Source organism: Fusarium poae, chromosome 4 (genome assembly GCF_019609905.1).
Source record: "Fusarium poae strain DAOMC 252244 chromosome 4, whole genome shotgun sequence".
NCBI classification, from domain to species: domain Eukaryota; kingdom Fungi; phylum Ascomycota; class Sordariomycetes; order Hypocreales; family Nectriaceae; genus Fusarium; species Fusarium poae.
The window spans coordinates 417,478-435,376 of NC_058402.1; the positions used below are offsets into that span (position 1 = coordinate 417,478).

General features: G+C 47.4%; 6 protein-coding genes across 6 annotated transcripts; 3 read left to right on the plus strand and 3 right to left on the minus strand.

The window, feature by feature from the left end:
- Window positions 1-450: 450 nt before the first annotated feature.
- Window positions 451-2,563, minus strand: FPOAC1_010243 (uncharacterized protein; the record flags this gene model as incomplete). Its single annotated transcript, XM_044854637.1, has 3 exons — window positions 451-678; window positions 734-2,320; window positions 2,372-2,563. The coding sequence occupies 3 exons, from the start codon at window positions 2,561-2,563 to the stop codon at window positions 451-453; spliced, it is 2,007 nt and encodes a 668-aa protein (XP_044701950.1).
- Window positions 2,564-5,159: 2,596 nt separating this feature from the next.
- Window positions 5,160-6,844, minus strand: FPOAC1_010244 (uncharacterized protein; the record flags this gene model as incomplete). The annotated part of the gene is made up of 5 exons (XM_044854638.1): window positions 5,160-5,220; window positions 5,275-5,445; window positions 5,513-6,380; window positions 6,431-6,495; window positions 6,588-6,844. The coding sequence occupies 5 exons, from the start codon at window positions 6,842-6,844 to the stop codon at window positions 5,160-5,162; spliced, it is 1,422 nt and encodes a 473-aa protein (XP_044701951.1).
- Window positions 6,845-8,969: 2,125 nt separating this feature from the next.
- On the plus strand, window positions 8,970-10,322 carry FPOAC1_010245 (uncharacterized protein; the record flags this gene model as incomplete). The annotated part of the gene is made up of 1 exon (XM_044854639.1): window positions 8,970-10,322. The coding sequence occupies one exon, from the start codon at window positions 8,970-8,972 to the stop codon at window positions 10,320-10,322; it is 1,353 nt and encodes a 450-aa protein (XP_044701952.1).
- Window positions 10,323-10,713: 391 nt separating this feature from the next.
- FPOAC1_010246 (uncharacterized protein) lies at window positions 10,714-14,365 on the plus strand (the record flags this gene model as incomplete). Its single annotated transcript, XM_044854640.1, has 2 exons — window positions 10,714-12,119; window positions 12,925-14,365. The coding sequence occupies 2 exons, from the start codon at window positions 10,714-10,716 to the stop codon at window positions 14,363-14,365; spliced, it is 2,847 nt and encodes a 948-aa protein (XP_044701953.1).
- An 848-nt stretch (window positions 14,366-15,213) lies between these two features.
- On the plus strand, window positions 15,214-15,720 carry FPOAC1_010247 (uncharacterized protein; the record flags this gene model as incomplete). Its single annotated transcript, XM_044854641.1, has 1 exon — window positions 15,214-15,720. The coding sequence occupies one exon, from the start codon at window positions 15,214-15,216 to the stop codon at window positions 15,718-15,720; it is 507 nt and encodes a 168-aa protein (XP_044701954.1).
- Window positions 15,721-16,026: 306 nt separating this feature from the next.
- FPOAC1_010248 (uncharacterized protein) lies at window positions 16,027-17,648 on the minus strand (the record flags this gene model as incomplete). The annotated part of the gene is made up of 4 exons (XM_044854642.1): window positions 16,027-16,369; window positions 16,422-16,622; window positions 16,674-17,492; window positions 17,542-17,648. 4 exons carry the CDS (start codon window positions 17,646-17,648, stop codon window positions 16,027-16,029), a joined length of 1,470 nt encoding a protein of 489 aa, XP_044701955.1.
- Window positions 17,649-17,899: the final 251 nt, after the last annotated feature.

Consider the following 17,899-nt stretch of genomic DNA (forward strand, 5'->3'; position numbering starts at 1 on the left):
CTAAGCCGAATTGAAGCCACTATTTTATAACAGAAATGGAAGTTATTATACAGATATTATGATGGTCTCACCTAGATTGAAAATTATCTGTCTCAATGCCAGTTAGGTGAAATGACATTACTCATTTACAACCACCAGAATCACGATGTATTAAGTATGTCATGGCAACTCTCTTGATCAAGCATATACGTATTCCAAGTATCGTCGTCTAAATTCAATCAAGTCTCAATTGGTGCATGCTAATAGTTAATAGTAGTACTCATATTCTCTCTTGAAACCCAAGAGTCAGATCCTTCTATCATGACGTGTAAGAATATACATTAATATGTGTCCGGCTAGATCGTATGCTCAAGCCCCCATTTACTTTTCCCCCACCCCCTAATCTTTACATCCAAATTCAATATTGAAACCAAGAAGTGAAAGTGACATGCAACTCAATTGCATTGTTGTTTAGTGTGTTCCTCGGCCACCAGCATCATCAGTGTCCTTTTCGTTGTCACCACGAATAACTTCACGAGTCTTGCCCCATTTGAAGTCATCAGAGTGGAAGAGAGAGTAGACCAAGATGATGATATTCATGAATGGTGACGTGAATAAGTGCATGACGTAGCCTACAAAGTACTGTGCTCGCTCGAGATTGTTGCGCGGTAGCCAGAAGCCGATACAGAAAGAGTAAAGCTGTAAATAATAATTAGTCTTTATAGTATGGGACATAGAAATGAAAGAAACTTACGTAACGGAAGAACAAAACACAGATGAGACCGAGAAAGACGGGATCTTGCATGACTTCCTTACCACGCTTGGCAAACACCATGAGAAGCTCAACAAAGGCAGCGATGATGAAAGGTGTGATGGCCCAGGTGATAACAGCGATCAGACTCTGGAGACGCTCAATGAGGATGATGCCAGGACGGAAGATCATGACGAACTCGTTGGAGATACTGCCCAAAGCCCAACGCTTGCGCTGGGACAGAAAGACCTTCCAGTCCTGAGGAACAATAGTCATAGCCTTGGCGCGAAGAGCTTGAGCCGTCTGTTTGCCAGGGAAAAGACTAAAGATGATGGAAGCGTGGATACTGTCCTCGGAGTAGTTACCCATGATATGCTGTGTCATTATATCGTTGGGCTTGGGACAGTAACCGAAACGCTCGCGAAGAACAGCATCACCAAACGTAGCTTCGTCAACACGAATGAGCTGACAACATCCAGGAAGACAGTTGACCTTTCCAGTGATGCGCGACTGAAACATACGACGAAGACCCTGAGTTTGCGAATACTCGACGGATTGGTACAGAGACCAGTAGCCCCAGTTACTACCGTCAAAGTCGACACAGACGTGACCGCAAACACCGACGAGCTTGGGGTTCTTGCGGATCTCCTTGATCATCTCGTAGATACAGTCCTCGTCAAAAACAGTGTCGGCGTCCATACCGCAAAGATAGGTGACATCGTCGAGACCAGCGTTGATAAAGTTGTTGCCAACGTACTCGAACAAGTCATTGTTGAACATGGTGACCACATTCTCGGAGCGCTGCTTGAAGTGGTACAAGAGAGAACGCGCGAAGCAGAGACTGTCTCGCTTGCCCTGGTTGTAACGCTTGCCGACAAAGACGTAGGGAATTCCCTTGTAGAAACCAGTTTGAGTCTTGACAGGCATGAAGAGGCCATCGCGAGCACGGTATCCGTTCTCAAATGTTCGTGATGGACCTGGTTCGAGGATGTCTTGGAGAAGATACTCCTGCGTGGTCTTTTCCATGCCTGGTCCTCGAACATTGCCGTCGACAACGATAAAGATGACACGAGGGTGGTTATCAATGTGCTTCTGCGCAATCAGAGAATCGAGAGAGCGCGTCAACTCCTCATATGTCTCGTTGTAGCAAGGCAAAAGAAGAACCATCTTCTCTGGCTCAGCAGGGATATTCTCCTTGGGTCGCCACCAGAAGCACAGCACACGTGTACAGAACCAGTGTAGGATGATGCAAATACACATAAAGGACTGCAAGACGGTGTTGGAGCTGAGAAGGACGAGGAAGAAGTAGTACACCTGGTAGTACTTCCAACCGATGTAGATGAGGGCACCGTTGATGCCAGCAAGACCGATGATGAGACTCCATTTCTGAAGACGGAGCATGCTCTTGGACATCTTCTTGAGTTCTTCATCTGAATCCCAACGTAGCTTGGCTTCTTCTTGCATGATGGACGAGGTGAAAGAGAGGTTCGATTCGTTGCCGTTGTTTGTGAGCCATGATGCATGGGTCATGCCCGACATGGGGGTTTGCGCGCCTGGATGGAAGTCGCCATTGATGCCTCGAACGACAGACTACAGGATGTTAGATATGGACGAATTGTGGTTGAAGTAGATGTAACTTACAGAGTCTCTAGACAAGGTCCATCCAGGTCGAAGAGGGTTCGGGGGTACTTGAGGATGAGAAGTGGATGGCCTAGAGTTATCGCTTGACATGCCTGGAACAAAAGGCTTCTTTCCTTGCTGGACAGACATGTTTCCTCTCTCCGAAGAGGAAGAAGACGTCCTGTGTCCACTGGTAGGCATTCGACTGGCCATGTTGTATGCTGATGGTTGACAAGAGGATTGAATCTGAAACCATTAGTGCATGAACAGTATATACAACTCCATGTAGGTATACTCACGGTATCAATGAAAGCGATATCAAGACTTTTCCAACTAAAGTCGAGGATAATAACGAGAGACGAAAGCGAGTGACAAGGCCAAAGACCAAGCGAAGGAATCCCTTCAACACTGGTATCCAAGAAAAGACAAGTGAGTGATGAACTGCCAGAGGTTCAAGAGAAAACAACAGATAAAACCGGGGGGGATAATGAAGCTATAGCAAGATTCTATGTCTACCTCAACAACCAAAGTAAAAGGAAAAGTTTCGCCTCCAGGACTAAACCCCTGTACAAACAACAAAGCGCAATAATCAGGCCTCATCACACTAGCTAGTGAATTGCTGTACTGTATGTACCTTGCTCCTCACGGATACAGGATGCGCCTCACCAAACTAACCGTTTGTTTCCCAATTCTTCTCCCCCATAGAACTTTGTTAGGACACTCAGCATAGCACAACAGCACAGCTCAAAAAAAGAGAATACGATACGAGGGTGGCCGGTATTCCCCGCCGCCGCCTTATGCATCTCAATCTCTGTCCCAAACTTGCTTTCTCCCACGCCACGATCAAGAGAGAAGCAAGAACAACGACATACGGCTGATCCAAAAACGGGATATGCAACGACGCCTCTTGGTTTCTTTTACTGAACTAGCTGAGAAGAGGCGTTTTTTTTTTCCTTTTTTCTTTTCTGTGGAATAGACAAAACGTGCCGTTCATGATAGGATAGTAAGCAAGTATTGAGAGATCGACGACGACAACGACAACGATTCCTTGCCTTTCAGCTCTGCGTATTCACACAAACTTCAGCTTACTCCAAAAGTTCTATTTTTGCAAGGAAGAGAATGATTCGTTTCCAGGGATCTTTTCCAACAAACTAGAATTTTCCTTGGCTGGGAGAGAGTATGCAGTCAAGGATGCTGGCCCATCTGATAACCCCTGGTTTGGTGTCACTGCCGATCCTTCTTCTTTTTTTGTTTCCTTGTCCCGAAACTACAACTCAACTGGATTCCACTTCGCGGCTGTATAATACGGGTAAATTACCCGTACATACCATGAGTAGGTATGCGTTGGCTCCGTGTTCGCTGGGATCAAGCTTGTCGATGATCGCGATCTTTACTCGAAAGACGCAATAATCAGCACGGCTTACACCACGGTTTATAGTCAAACTATTGATATGTACATTTATGTATTGACAACTGTTAAATACAGTCTGGTAAGGCAGCTATGGTCCTCGAGTCTTGAATAGGAAGTTGTCTAGATGATCTTGATTCATGGGTTGGAGTGACTGGTCATTGAGACAAGATGAAAAGTCGGTAATGAAGATATGGGTATTGTATAGAACAATACCATTGTTTGAGTCTCTAGCTTTGTAAGTGTAAGTGATGGGCATAAAACATCAACATATAAATTCGTCTTGAACTATAACATGTTTCCAAGTACGGGTTGTAACCCTCAGAGTTGCATTCACAACAGTTTGATAGTGTACTCCAAGAATAACCTCAAGTCATGTCCTGCTTATTCCCCTAGTCCAACGTCGCCTCCTCACTAACTTCGTCTCGTCTCGCCATACCCCGGACCTGCAGTAGCCCACACCATTAGTGACATTATACGGGAATTTAAAAAGAAAAAAAGGTCAAACACGTAAATATGCAAGCCACACTTTTTGTTTCTTCCCGCCCTTCTTTGACTTGTTGGTTCTGCACCATGATCTACGCTACCCGATTTGCCTAGACTAGCCTCCCCCTTGTACCTGATCTTATCCCTGTTAGTCCATCACTATCCCTGTCTCTTATCCTGCCTCGTGTGTGACGGATATTTGCTTATTTTACTTGGTCCCGATACGCTGTGTAACCCTTCGGGTCGCAGCCGTCACCGTAAATACCAGCCCGCAGGTCCTTTTCTTTTCATCTGTGAACCTGTAAAGTCTACCCCCCTCAACTGCATTGGACTCTGTAATGGTTGGTTGAACGGTTATATTTTTGGACGATGCATTGCAGAGAAGTGAAACAATAGTTAGGATATATCTCAAAGTCATGACGCGTTAATACGACTTTTTTCTGTTTCTTTCTCTTCCTTCTCAGTGTAAGTCACTACTGATCAAGTCCAGCACAAGGAACTTTCGAGTGACATTATGTATATGCATGCTTTGCTTGCGGCCGTGCCACGTATGTTTTGAGTTCAAGACATCAGATCATGGATGACGATCGGCAATCTGTTGAGAAAGCAAATACAAACTAGAGAATTAAACTCATGTTGATCAATCGAGATTAGTTGAGTCAACATCAAACAGATAATCCCGTTCAAGTCATGTATAGTATATTAACTTTTAAAGCAGTCAATCATCTCAGCCTATAATACGTGCCAACAGAGTGACACATTAATCCTTCGTAACAAGGATAAGAAAGTAAATACTAAGTAGCGTTTCCGTCGTATTACCCAAACCTCCGCAAGCCTCTCCCGTCCTAGTCACACCGGGATGGATCCCCTCCCGAAATATCACACTATTGACGGGTAGATTGTTCTTCTACTTCTTCAAGTGCACGTACCAAAGCCACTTTGACATCCAGATCCACAGTGAGTAGCGCTATTACCGCTGTGGTAATTGTCAGTGACATTCATTCATCTTACGATAACAGCCGTTGCTTACCAGTACCCGTACTGAGAGCAGCACGTCTTGGATCCATAGTTTCTGCACGACGCATTGACTTCAGAGCCGCAGACGCCGTTTGTAGTGTCGTGGATACCACCACCTAAAGGGGGGGTACATGTACCAAAGTCGGCGTCGCAACCTGTTCCGCAGTAGCTCGCACTCGAACCGCTAAGAATAACGTTAACAAGGGTGATCCTGTACCCGGGGAGGCAAAAAGAAAGGAAAACAAGCTTACCAATAACCATAGAATGAACAGCAGCTACCGAATGCTGACCCCTGGCAAGTGTAGCCAGTGTCACCACCGCATCTCTGGTCGGGCGAGATGACAAGTCCACCTGTAGCCGTAGCCTGGCTGGTTGAGGTCACCGTGGTGGGTGGTACAGTCTGAGTAGCAGCCGCAGTCGACGTGCTGGTGACATCCCGGTCTCGAGAGGCAGTTCGGTACCAATTCGCCCGAGGGTCACCAAGACATTCTCCGACAGTGACAAGCCTGTATCCGCGGCTGCGGGCTGTGTCAATCATGTACGAAGTCAAGTTGTGCACGGTCTGGTCGTGAACATCATGAGCCAGGACAATGTACTGGTTACTGGCAGAGTTGGTCGAGATGCCCGCAGAGTACCTGTTCTTTGAGTTTTGAATCAGCTGGGGACTGTCGTTCTCGTAGTCCTTTGTGTCGACGTTTTGGTCCACGACATGGTATCCGAGTCTGGACATCTCAGCCAGGCAACCCGATCCAGCGTTGCACTCGAGGTACGGGGCACGCATGTAAGTCGGGATCCAGCCAAACAGGTTGCGGAAGGACATTTCATTGTAGATCATCTCAGAAGTTCGGATGGTGCTGTTGACCGTGTTGAGGTTTCGATGGGTCCAGGTGTGGCTGGCGATGTGATGGCCTGCAGAGTACATGCGCCTCATCACAGCAGGCCATGGGTTTGAAGAGTCGTCCATGTGGCCCTTGGCCCTGTTGTTACCAGCAACAAAGAACGTGGCCTGGACATCTTTCGAGTCGAGGAGATCCAAAATGTCATTGGTGTAAGTGAGCGGACCATCATCGAAAGTAAGAGCAACCACACCAGGGGTAGTGCAAGTCTTGATGATGCTTCCTACAGAGATCCTGTAAGCATCACGATGGTGCGAGGCATTCAGCACATACCATAGGGGACACTGCCAATCTTGGGTCGAGAAATGCTCTCGGTACTGCTTCCACTCGGTCCGAAACTGGTCCAACGTCAGCCTTTGATGCTCTGCTGCAGAGCTCGGACTTTGCAATTCCCCATTTCCGATTCCAATATTGAGGGAAAACGACTTACAAAGTATCACAAGAATCACTGTAGTCGAGCTGGCAAGCCGAGCCACCACAAAAGTCTCCCGTCGTTCCGCAGAAGCCACTCTCTGAACAACAGGATCCAGGATTGCACGAGCCAATCCCAGGACCACACTCAGCACGCTTTCTCAGCTTCGAATACCGCGGCGAGAGAATGTCGTCGACTGCAAAAACAGGTCCTGCGAGAGCAGCCCCTGCATGCAACAGCAGGGAGGCAAGGGTGATGGAACAGCTGTTCTTCATGGTGAAAATGCAGTAATGAGAACAAAAAAGACGGATGCAAAACGAATGATGCAAAAATGATTGTAAAGCACGGAAGGAAGATGCGAGCGGCCGAACTGTAATTGTAATGAAGCCCGTCGAGCGGAGACAGAGTTTTATCTACATGGGTTTGACTTGGACAGGCCGGCCGGGCATGACTGCAGCTTCCTTCAGCCAAACAATAACTAATTTCAAACTATCAGACGTATCGAACGCCAAAAGTCTTTGCATAGGGTGAACACGAGAAGGCTACAACCAGCCAGGTTGTGTTGGATGTACTAGTCCGATATCCTGGACCTCCATCCCAGACCATGCCCACCATAGATAGACAGACTGTAGAGATCTGCGTCGAAGCAACATTGACAACCAGCCGCCAGCCATCATCAGGTGAGGCCTGTCTCTGATTTATTGTTTTCTTCTTTCGAGTAAACCATGCGTTGGGCATATACGACAGTGGAGAATACTTCCAATGTGCAGATGATATTGCAGCCTGCTTCCAATAAATTCGTCACTGTCAAGTAGCTGCTGATAAGACTGTCACTTATCACCCGCGGACCTTTTTATCGGCCGGTAAAAGGCTTCAAGTCGAAGAATGAGTGACTGAGAAGCAATATGATTCCTGGGAAAACAAAGACGCAAGGCACATGCAGCTATCCATTCTTTTTTTTCTCAAGCTTTCGAGTCCGATTATCCGACTGGTCTTGGCAGACTCGTATTGATTGACCAGTTTCTATTTTTCTTTCTTGTGTGTCGTTGTACCACACTTTACAACAGGTCCAAAAAGTAAGCTGCTTGTCTGAACTCATCCAATCAACAAGAGGTTCCTCATATTGGCATTGGATTAAACGTATTCCTTGGGAACACTGCAGGGAATCTTGAGCTTAATGCTTTCGGGCAGAAGAATGATTGACGTGTTCTGCCAACATGCTTTTTTCAGCTGAACTACAGCATTATTGTGTCACCATTCCCTGTAAAAACGAATTGGCAGCCTTGCCAAGTTTGATGATCGTTCCCGTTTGCCGTTGTCGGGTTGATGTTGCCGCATGTCCCCCTGGGCGCCACATTTTATGCACATCGAAGATCTGCTCCTGGGTTGCTCTTCCGTCTTGACCGGTATCACAGGGGGGTCTAAGCCATGGCTCTCTCATGTACCGATCGACCTCTGTCGGATTTAAAAATGGATTTGCGGATAAATTGGTAATCATGGACATCTGCATGAGTGTCTTGGCATCGGAAAGTCATACTCGTCAGCCCGCAAGCTTGAGCTATGTCTCATCGGAAACCACCAAGTCTCAGATCAAAGTCTTGGAATGAATTGTATCAGTTCAAGATAGTCTGGAATTGCTTCTTATGTGAGCTTCCGCGCGGCTGGACGAATCCTCACGCGCTAATCGATCGGGAATGAGAGATACCACTTTGGACATGCATCTCCATGTAAAGACCCAAATCCATCATCCTTGGACCTGGGATAAACCCTCGTTACTCTGTGCAACATTTGAGTTGAGCTAAAAGAGAAATGACAGTTCAGGCACGTTAGCTGAAATAGATGCAGTGTTTCCAGTCTAGTCGAGTCCTTGCATGGCATACAGGGAAGTGACCAAGGAATCTGTGAGGCTTTCATGGTTCTGAGCAAGGTTTCCTTCTTTTCTAGGCAGAGTTGCGAGGTGGCGGTTACTAGTTTCGGGTTTCGTTGTGATTTCACAAACGTAGATGGGATGTTGTTTGGGGTGATGTGAAGATCCTGCCTGGTCGAATGCATTTCGTATGATGAAGCTGGTCAGGGGCAGCAAGTACTCCAGTCGTTGGGGCCAAGCTCCCACTCTAGGGGTATCGAGGTAGCTTGAGAAAAAAGTCCCTTCGACTTGAGGCCTGACGCCTTTCAGTACGGGCACTGAGCTGACGTGGGGAGAGACAAGACGGCACAGCTCTGGATAAACCGGCTGTGTGTCTGTATGTGTTATGATGTCTGGACGAGTCGATCGATATCCTTGATACGAGCCTGGAGTTGCCTGGATGGATACATATGCTGCTGTTGAGCCCCAATGGTTTTTCCGGATCTCTCTTCACTCCACTCCATTCACTCGCTACCTTGTCGATCGTTACCATCATGACCCAGGTTCTTTCAAAAAGTCTCCTTGTCCAGGGGCTACCCTTTGTTAGCCACCAGTCAGACACAAAGTCATGGAACTTCTCCAGCAGAGAATATTACGACATCACACCTCCCAGTGAGATCTCTGAGACTGAAGATGCTTTCCAGGACGTCGTGACAAACTGTATTGACACAACTGCTGAACCACTTGTGGCTGTCATCGGTGTTGGTTATGTTGGTGAGCATCTTGTCGACGTCTTTTCGAGGAATCATGATGTCCTTGGATACGATATATCAGAAGCCAGGACACTGCAGTTGACTCAAAAGCAACCTGTTGGCAGTCGCGCGAGATTCACAAGCAAAGCCTCAGACCTTGCCGAGGCCACTCACTTTCTCATCTCGGTGCCAACTCTCCTTCTTGACAACAAAACCATCGACTCATCTTTCCTCCAAAGTGCCATCAACGTCGTCAGGTTGTATGGACGCCAGGGTGCAGTCGTCGTCGTGGAGAGTTCAGTTGCCGTGGGAATGACACGAGCTCTTCTTGGTTCCTTGGCCAAAGAACGCGGCTTCTATGCTGGCATGTCTCCAGAACGCGTTGATCCTGGCCGGGTCGAACCACCAGCGCATTCCATTCCCAAAATCGTGTCTGGGCTTGACGACATTGTGCCTGGGTCGCTGGATGCCATCATTCGACTCTACTCTAAGAGTTTTGACAATGTCGTTCCTGTATCGAAGCCAGAAGTCGCTGAGATGATGAAGCTGTACGAAAACTGCCAGCGTATGGTCTGTATTGCTTATGCCAACGAGATGGCCGACGCTTGCGGTGCACACGGCATTGACCCGTACGAGGTCTGTCACGCAGCTTCCACTAAGCCCTTTGGCTATCTACCTTTTTCACCAGGTCTGGGAGTTGGTGGACATTGTATTCCTGTCAACCCGTGGTATCTTCTATCCAACAGCCAATTTCCCTTCCTGAGGGCTGCTGCTGAAAAGATGCATGCCCGACCATCTGAGATTGCGCAGCGCGCCGTCTCGCGTCTTTGCAACAGCGACTATCCTGGATTAAAGCCCCGCGTTCTCGTTGTCGGGGTCGGCTTCAAGCGTGGGCAATCTCATCTTGCAAACTCTCCTGGTCTTGAGCTGGCCAAGAGCTTGGTAAAGACAAACAAGGTCGACGTCGCCTGGGCTGACCCTTTGGTGGCGCAGGAGGCTGTGCCTCAGATCGAGCGCCTGTCCGAATCAAACTGGACAGTTGAAGCACTGGAACGTGACTTTGACATGATTATTGTCGCATTCCGTCAAGATGGTCTTGACTTTGATGTACTGGATGATGTTCGAGGAGTCTTGGTTGAGCGTTGGTGTATTTGAAGGAAGGAAGGCAGTGGTGGGGTAAAAAAGGAACGGACAATACACGATGCATCCAATTGTTTGCTCTTTCTTAATTAGAACTTTTCTTGGCTCTTTCTTTCTTTGTTACTTTCTAATTAGGCACTAAAATAATTAAAACGAGGGTATATTTCACTGTCTATAATATTCAACGTCGTGTTGATTGATGTGACTCACAGTATTCTTCGTATTTGTCTCGTTCCCCCTGCAAGCGCATCCTTCTTGTATTGCTAGGCACGTTACATGCCTCTATTCACACCTTAGCTTACGGCGTAGTCCACTCAGCTCGGCGCAGTCACTCGACACTTAGTATATATGCTTCACGATCCCCTCATCAATCATTGTCGTTGCAGTCAACATTTTCGTATACAAAATGGCCTATCAAGCAGAAAGACTACCTTGGCAAACCCTGGCCTCAATCTTTGACTTGAAGCCTACCAACCACTGTCAACATGATGCCTTTAACCTGCACCCACGAGATGAACCAGAGACAGGACAAAAGTTATCCAAATTTCTCGACGCCTTCGTCAAAAGTGCATCTTCTGATGCGCGACTAGAGCGCGAGAAATACCCTGAAAAATACGACCCTCTCGACGCTGGCATCTTCTTAAGAAGCATGAGTGGTGAAAAACAAGACGACAGTGTACGAATGCAGTATGACAGACTCCCAGAGAAACAGGTCATTTTGTCAGACAAACTGGTCGACAAGATCACACCAATAGTCCGACGTTGGTATTCCACAGATGAAGACGATTCTATATCAAACAAATTTGAGCAAGGACTACTATGTCCACATGTCAATGAATCCGACAAGTGCGAATGCGTACTGCCGCTCAAAGAGCGTCAACTCGCAGCTTTCCAACGAGATTACTATCCCAACGACTGTTTTCAGTTCTACGCGCACAACAGCGAAGCATATCACAATCTGAATTTCGTCAAGACATTGATACTACTCGGAGAAATGGACCCCATACTACAGGTCTGCTCATCGGATGAGTGTTATTTGTCCAAGTGGTGGGAAGTTGGTCCATGCTATTGTGAGGGTTTAACTCTGGGATGGAATATGATATGCGAATATGCTGTCACGATGTATCTGACTCTCAATATCCTCTACTGCTTTCCGGAAACGTGGCAGGCCGACGACGGTTCACCTATCGACGACTACCGCACCCTGGGGTCATACCAGATGGCTGTCCGGCTTTGCACGATATCCTCGGGGTGCCAGATTGCAACATATCCTCACAGGGACATATTTGGCATTCAAGACGAGCAGTTCAAACTCTATCCAAGGCCATATGACATATCTCGATGGAAGCATACTCTCAAGGTAGATGATTCCTATGTGTCCCGGATGCGTGACAGGGATCTCGAATGGGACATAGATTCGGAGCCCATCAATCCTTATGCCTACAAATTGGATTTTTATCCATACGGGCTAATGACCTACGATGAATTTCTCAACTTTGAGAAGCCAGCCTCTTATCAACCTCACACAAACGACATCCCTCACGTCAGATGGATGCTTGGCCAAAAGGGTCTACCGACAGAACTAGTCGACAGCATTCTCTCAAAAGCCGAGTATATCCCTACACGAAGTTTGCCTGTAGACGGGAAGCCATTTCACCCTGGGAACAAGGCCAAGCTAGACCGGTATCTCGAGGAATGCTGGCAGCTCATCGTCCGGTGTTTTATGCTTGGTTTTGAACTAGAAGACGAGGATGTGGATTTTGAGAAGCGCATACGACGTCTGTTCAAGGCCTGCATACGGGAGGTCTTCAGGTGTGGTTGTGAGAGGAATGTTGAATTGTTTTATAATTTTCATGGCGAGTTTTGATGATTGAGCAAGCTTCGTTTGAGAATTTCTTTATACAACTCTGGGCTACATAATAGTTAATGTATTATAGATAGTAACATATAATTTCCGTGTTTTTAATACAATACTAAGAATATCTTCAAATACCTAGTAACTACAACTTCCAAGGCATACGAATATCCTTCTTCATTTGCACCGCAAGCTGGGCACTGCGTCGAAAGATATAGCGCGTCATTCACTGTAATACAGCGGCGTCTTTTAGGTCTAGATCTCGGGCTCAACGGGTACTAGCTTAGTACTTTGCTATTACAGCGGTGACCAGATACAGTGGGCTGTACCTACCAATAGGCGGTATAGAATGGTGTGCGGGGGCTCGTGCTTTCTATGGAACTGTCGGGCTATTACTCCCAACCTACCTCTTGACCTCTACTCTCATCACCTTCACCTCTCTACCTCTACTCTCATCACAATGCACATCCTTTACCTCTGAGTAATTTACTTCATCACAATGCACATAACAGACGAAATATGGAGTTACATCTTTTCTCATTTCGAGTGCCCCATGCCGCGGAAGGGCTGGCATAATGATGCTGAGTGGACTGGGGAGAGGTGGGAAAGGAAAAAACATGACCGAGATCAACTGCTTGCACTTTGTCTCGTGAACCGTCAGTTTCGACGTATCGCCCAACAATTACTACACCGGTCCATCCCGATTAGAGACCGCTTTAGTCTACGAGAGTCAAGCTCAAGTCTCTCTAACTTACTCATAAGGACACTACACAGCAATCCCACTCTCGCAGGAAACATCCGCGCGCTCAAGCTGGTGGAAGTAAGCGGATATAGAGAGAACGTCGATTTTGAGAGAGCATTGGATCACTTGAATCTAGAGCCGAGTCTGGCAAGCCGCCTGAAGACGCGTCTCTTCTGTTCTGGTGGTGTTGATTCTCTCCTCCCGCTGTACACGCCCCAAGTCCAGCTTATCGACTACACTATGACCAACTACGACTCTAATAGACACTGGATGATGAGTGGCATGTTGGGCTTGGAGGTTGACGTCGAGATTCTATGGCACAAAATCAGGTATATTGGAGACCGCTCTATCGATCAGAGAGATTTGTCTTACAGCCCCGACGAACAAAAGATTAACCAACAAGCCCTCACAGACGCTGTGGGGAACATGTCTGTAAACCAGGGCCTCTTTCCCAACTTGGAAGAAGTTCGACTCAGGGGACAAGACATACGCTCCGGATTCGTCGCAGCCTGGTCGATCGAACCAATCCTTCTTAACCCAAATCTCAAGACATTGCGCACCTTTGGCGTCGACTGGTACATGGGTGGGAAGCAAAAGTTCGTCTGGCCGACTCATCAGAGCAACTTGGAATGTCTTGATCTCCAGGAGACGGTCATAGACGCCGATACCCTCAAATCTATCATGACGCGCTGTCCCAAGCTGAAAAGTCTGTCAATCGACTGGGCGGATATTTATCAAAAGGCTACATACAAGGATGCCATTGACCAAGCCTTAGATAGAGGTCTTAATGGTTACATGGATAGAAGTAATTATGGTAGTGACGACGACGACGACGACGATTACGATCAAGACAGCCCCGCTCCCCCTGACCCAGTTTACGATATTCATGTTGATCTAACAGGATTTGGAGACGTTCTTCGAGAGCATGGACGTGATCTCGAAGAACTTGCCGTCTCAACATTCAATTACAAAAACACTGAGTTCGAAAGCTATTGCGAGGGATACATTGGAACACTCCGCGACTTCACAAAACTAAAACACCTAAAGATTGATTGTCATGATCTCCTTGGAGTCGATAACGAGGACTTCATACACGGCCCCAGGATGATTAACGAGCTCGGTCATGTTCTACCAACCTCGATCGAAACACTCTATCTGTACAACGAAATCCAACATCCTGGCACCTACTGGGAGCCTGGGCCATGCAATACTGAAACTTTGGTCAAGGAATTTCTTGCTGAAGCTGAAACCTGTGCGCCTAATCTTCGAAAGGTCGTGGTGGAGTGGTATGAGAGTAAGTATGAGTGGAAAGAGATATGCAAGACTTACTGGTCCAGAGAGACGATAGATGATGGGTGGGATGTCCAGTTTATCGAGGAGAAATTCGAGGTTGAGTTTTGCGACGAACAACACAAGATGGCTCTTGTTGTATTGACCAAGAAGGACAAGAGACACCATTAGAGAGGGCCATGGGCAATTCAGTGTATAGCCGTCCAGGAGAGCTAATTCATCTGCAATCATTTTCCCATCGTTTGGTGTTCTTGGCCTTCGGATGAGATCTTGTCACATCAGCTTATCATAAATCACGATCTATCTGTCTCGCTTATCTTTAGAGTCAGCCTGACATTACCTGTCTCCTTCGCCCAAGTTCAAGAGAGTCCACAAGTGAAACGCATTATCCAGTAAACATGAAGGCTTTCTTCTCTTTTCTTACAAACAGACAAACTATCTGTATCCCCAAGTCTCGTTATAAGTTGCATCATTGTCGGTACTTTGGTAGTAATACCTGTCGCCGATATAGTCATCAACAGACAACACTACCCACAAACATCATTCGCGAACCACCAAACAGCAATAGGATCAAGAAATAAGAGACAAAAACCGCGCAAAAAAAAGGCAAATTCGACGCAGTCATCTTTTGTTAGCTTTGGCAGCCCGGCTCAGCCTGCATCACCACACCCCCTCTTCAACACACATCTAGTTACTATTGGTCAACATGTACCAACTGACCATTCAACGTATGCAGATACAGTTACATCGATAGTTCCTTTTCTCTACCAAACTGGTTAGTAATCTTATACAGCATCTTGGAATTTCCAGTTCGGGCTGCAGATAACTTTTGGGGGTCCCATCTCAAAGGGGCATCAGCATCAGCAGACTATATATGTCTTGCGGAATGGTTGCCTGTTGTGTGAGACAGGAGGCTTGAAATTCTTGTTTCCCTGTAAATAAGACTTTACAGCCCCCAGATTTTTCTTTCCTTTTTCTTTTGCACTTTTCTGTGAATACCTTCACTTTTTTGTTTCACAATGGTTGTTCCCCACATGGTCATCCGCCAAGAGGCTCAGGTCATAACTCAGACTGTTGAGCTCCCCTCGACAACTTACACCACGTACGTCACACTAGGCGTGGTATCGGCTGCAGCCACGGACCGTCCCGTCGCTGTCACCTCGCAGCACAGTGGCGATGGTCTCAGCAGCACAGAGATTGGGGCCATTGTCGGTGCTGTCGTTGGCTTTTTTCTCCTCTCTTTTGTCGTGATATGCTGTTGCTGTCGTCGACCGAGGAAGCAAGTCAAGAGACGGAGGAGTTATCGCAGCTACTCTGGTTCTGAGGATGACTGGTCGGTTGTGATGCCGCATGAGAACTGGACGAGGCCTGTGCCTGTTCCTACTAGTCGACCGACGCCAGTGCAGTATCCGCCTCCTGCGGCGCACAGAGAGCAAGTTCCTGGGGGACCAAAGTTTCCCACCTACAGGGCTATTCCTATCCCCAACCCAAGGAAGCCAGAGAATCTTCCTCGGACTTATCGGTGATGATTACGTTGTGGTATGGGCTTTAAGAAATTAGTGTGTTACGATGAATTATAACCGTCACTTGTGGAATGGGGGGAATCTGAAGGAGGAGGATGAATCGATTGAGTGATATGATGGTGGTTGACGGCGTTTATGATGGCACGAGCAAGCGAGCGAGCATTTCTTTTACGAGACACGAAATAATGCCTAAAACAACATTTATTAATCACAAAATAATACTCAAACATGTAAATATACTATATACACGAATATTCATCATCTCATCTCATCATCACTCATCCCTCCCCAACTCAACACACATCATACTTAAACAACCTCTTTGGTCTTGTGGTTGCACTTGTGAGAGTGGCTAGCAAGCGACTTCTTCTTCTGCCACTGCTCAAAACGTGCAGCGATAGCTCTCTTGTTCTTGGGGTTAGGAGTAGTCTTGTCGCGCGCAGGAACACCCTTAAGACTAAGCGCAAACTGAGCAGCAGCACGACCAGCAGTCTTGGTGTTAAGGGTGAGGGCATCCCAGTGGATGTTGTCGATGGTGTCGCAGGCCAAGTGATAGCATGGGTCGGTCTCTGCGTCGGCGCCGGTGAAAATGCCGGATGAGGGGATACCGAGGGCGATAAAGGCGGCGTAGTCGGAGGATTCACCAAATTCCCTGTGTTCTGTAAGTATTGTGGTTAAAGAGGTCCAAGATGTTTGGCACTTACTCCCACTCAACTGTCTTGCCCTTCTTGCGAAGCCAAGCAGCGAGGATATCACCACCGACTCTGTCAGCGGGCTTGCTAGCTTGCACCCAGTACTTGGGGTTAGGGGAACCGATCATGTCGTAATTAAAGTAGAATCGGATGCTATCGGCTTCTTCCTCAGTCAATTGCTCGCCATAAAAGTAAGAGCCAGCAAGACCGCTCCTATAAATTGTGTCAGTCAATGGTCAATGAGCGAGCCATTCGTCTACTTACTCTTCAGCACCCCACCAAGCGAAGCGGACCTTGTTCTTGTAACCAGTGTACTTGGTGAAAGACTTGGCGATCTCGAGGATACCAGCTGTTCCGCTACCATCATCGTTAATACCAGGACCTTCCTGGACACTGTCAAGATGAGCACCCATCATGACAACGTTCTTAGGATCACCCTGCTTCGTCTCGGCGATGATGTTCCAGGTTTCGCGGGTCTCGTAGAACGAGTCCACCAGCAAAGTGACCTCGAGCGACTCGCCGCCTTCGATGCGCGTTCTCCAGGCAGTTCCAACTTCAAGAGGAATGACACCGACGGGAACAATGAGTTCGAGGTTCTCGGCGCTGAGTGTAGCACTGGTGATGCCCTCTCCAGGAGCGTTGTGAACGAGAAGGACTCCACGAGCACCCGCCTTCTTTGCGAGCTTGAGCTTGTCTGAAATGGCACACGCACCACGCTTGACGAGAACTAGCTTGTCCTTGGCATCGACACCCTCCCACTGATCAGCGAAGCATCCAGATCCGCGCGTATCGTCAATTGGCACAAGGACCAGAGGAGCAGTCACACCACCGGCAGGTGTGCCGACATTGTAGATGAGAGTGATGACATAGACATCTTCGCCGTCAGGTCCTCGCACTTGGATATCCCTCGTCTGCTCGAAAGTGTAGTTGAAGGGTTGGATATGAGTGTCGAGGTATTTCTTGTGCTTGTTGAGCTCCTTGTAGATGTAGTCGACCGAAGCCTTGTAGCCTGGGAGTCCGAAAGCTCTGGAGCCGCCGTTCTTCTTGCCAATGTTGTTGAGGTCTACCAGAGTCTTTCGAAGCCTATATTTGTTAGGCCAACTGAAGACTGAATAGGAAAAGGCTTGCTTACTTGGACTTTTTAATGTCGCCTTCGACTTGGCTAGCCGTCAACTTTTTGGTAGCTGACACCTCTGAGAAGAGGAGAGCTCCGTAGAGCAAAGCGTTGAAGAACTTCATAATGACCAACTGAGTCTCAACGTTTCTGATGAGCAGAACCCAAATGCGACAGACCCTTCATTATATAGATAAAAAAGATGTACACAAGCCATGACATGGACCAATTACAATGATCAATCACTCATCATCTCTACTCCAAGAGGCAACATCAGCTTCTGTCTAGCTTAGACTTAGCCTGTCGGTAGAGGATGCGAAAATGGCAGGTCGTAGTACTCAAAAGTCTTGGCATCGACTGGTGCTCACTCAACCCA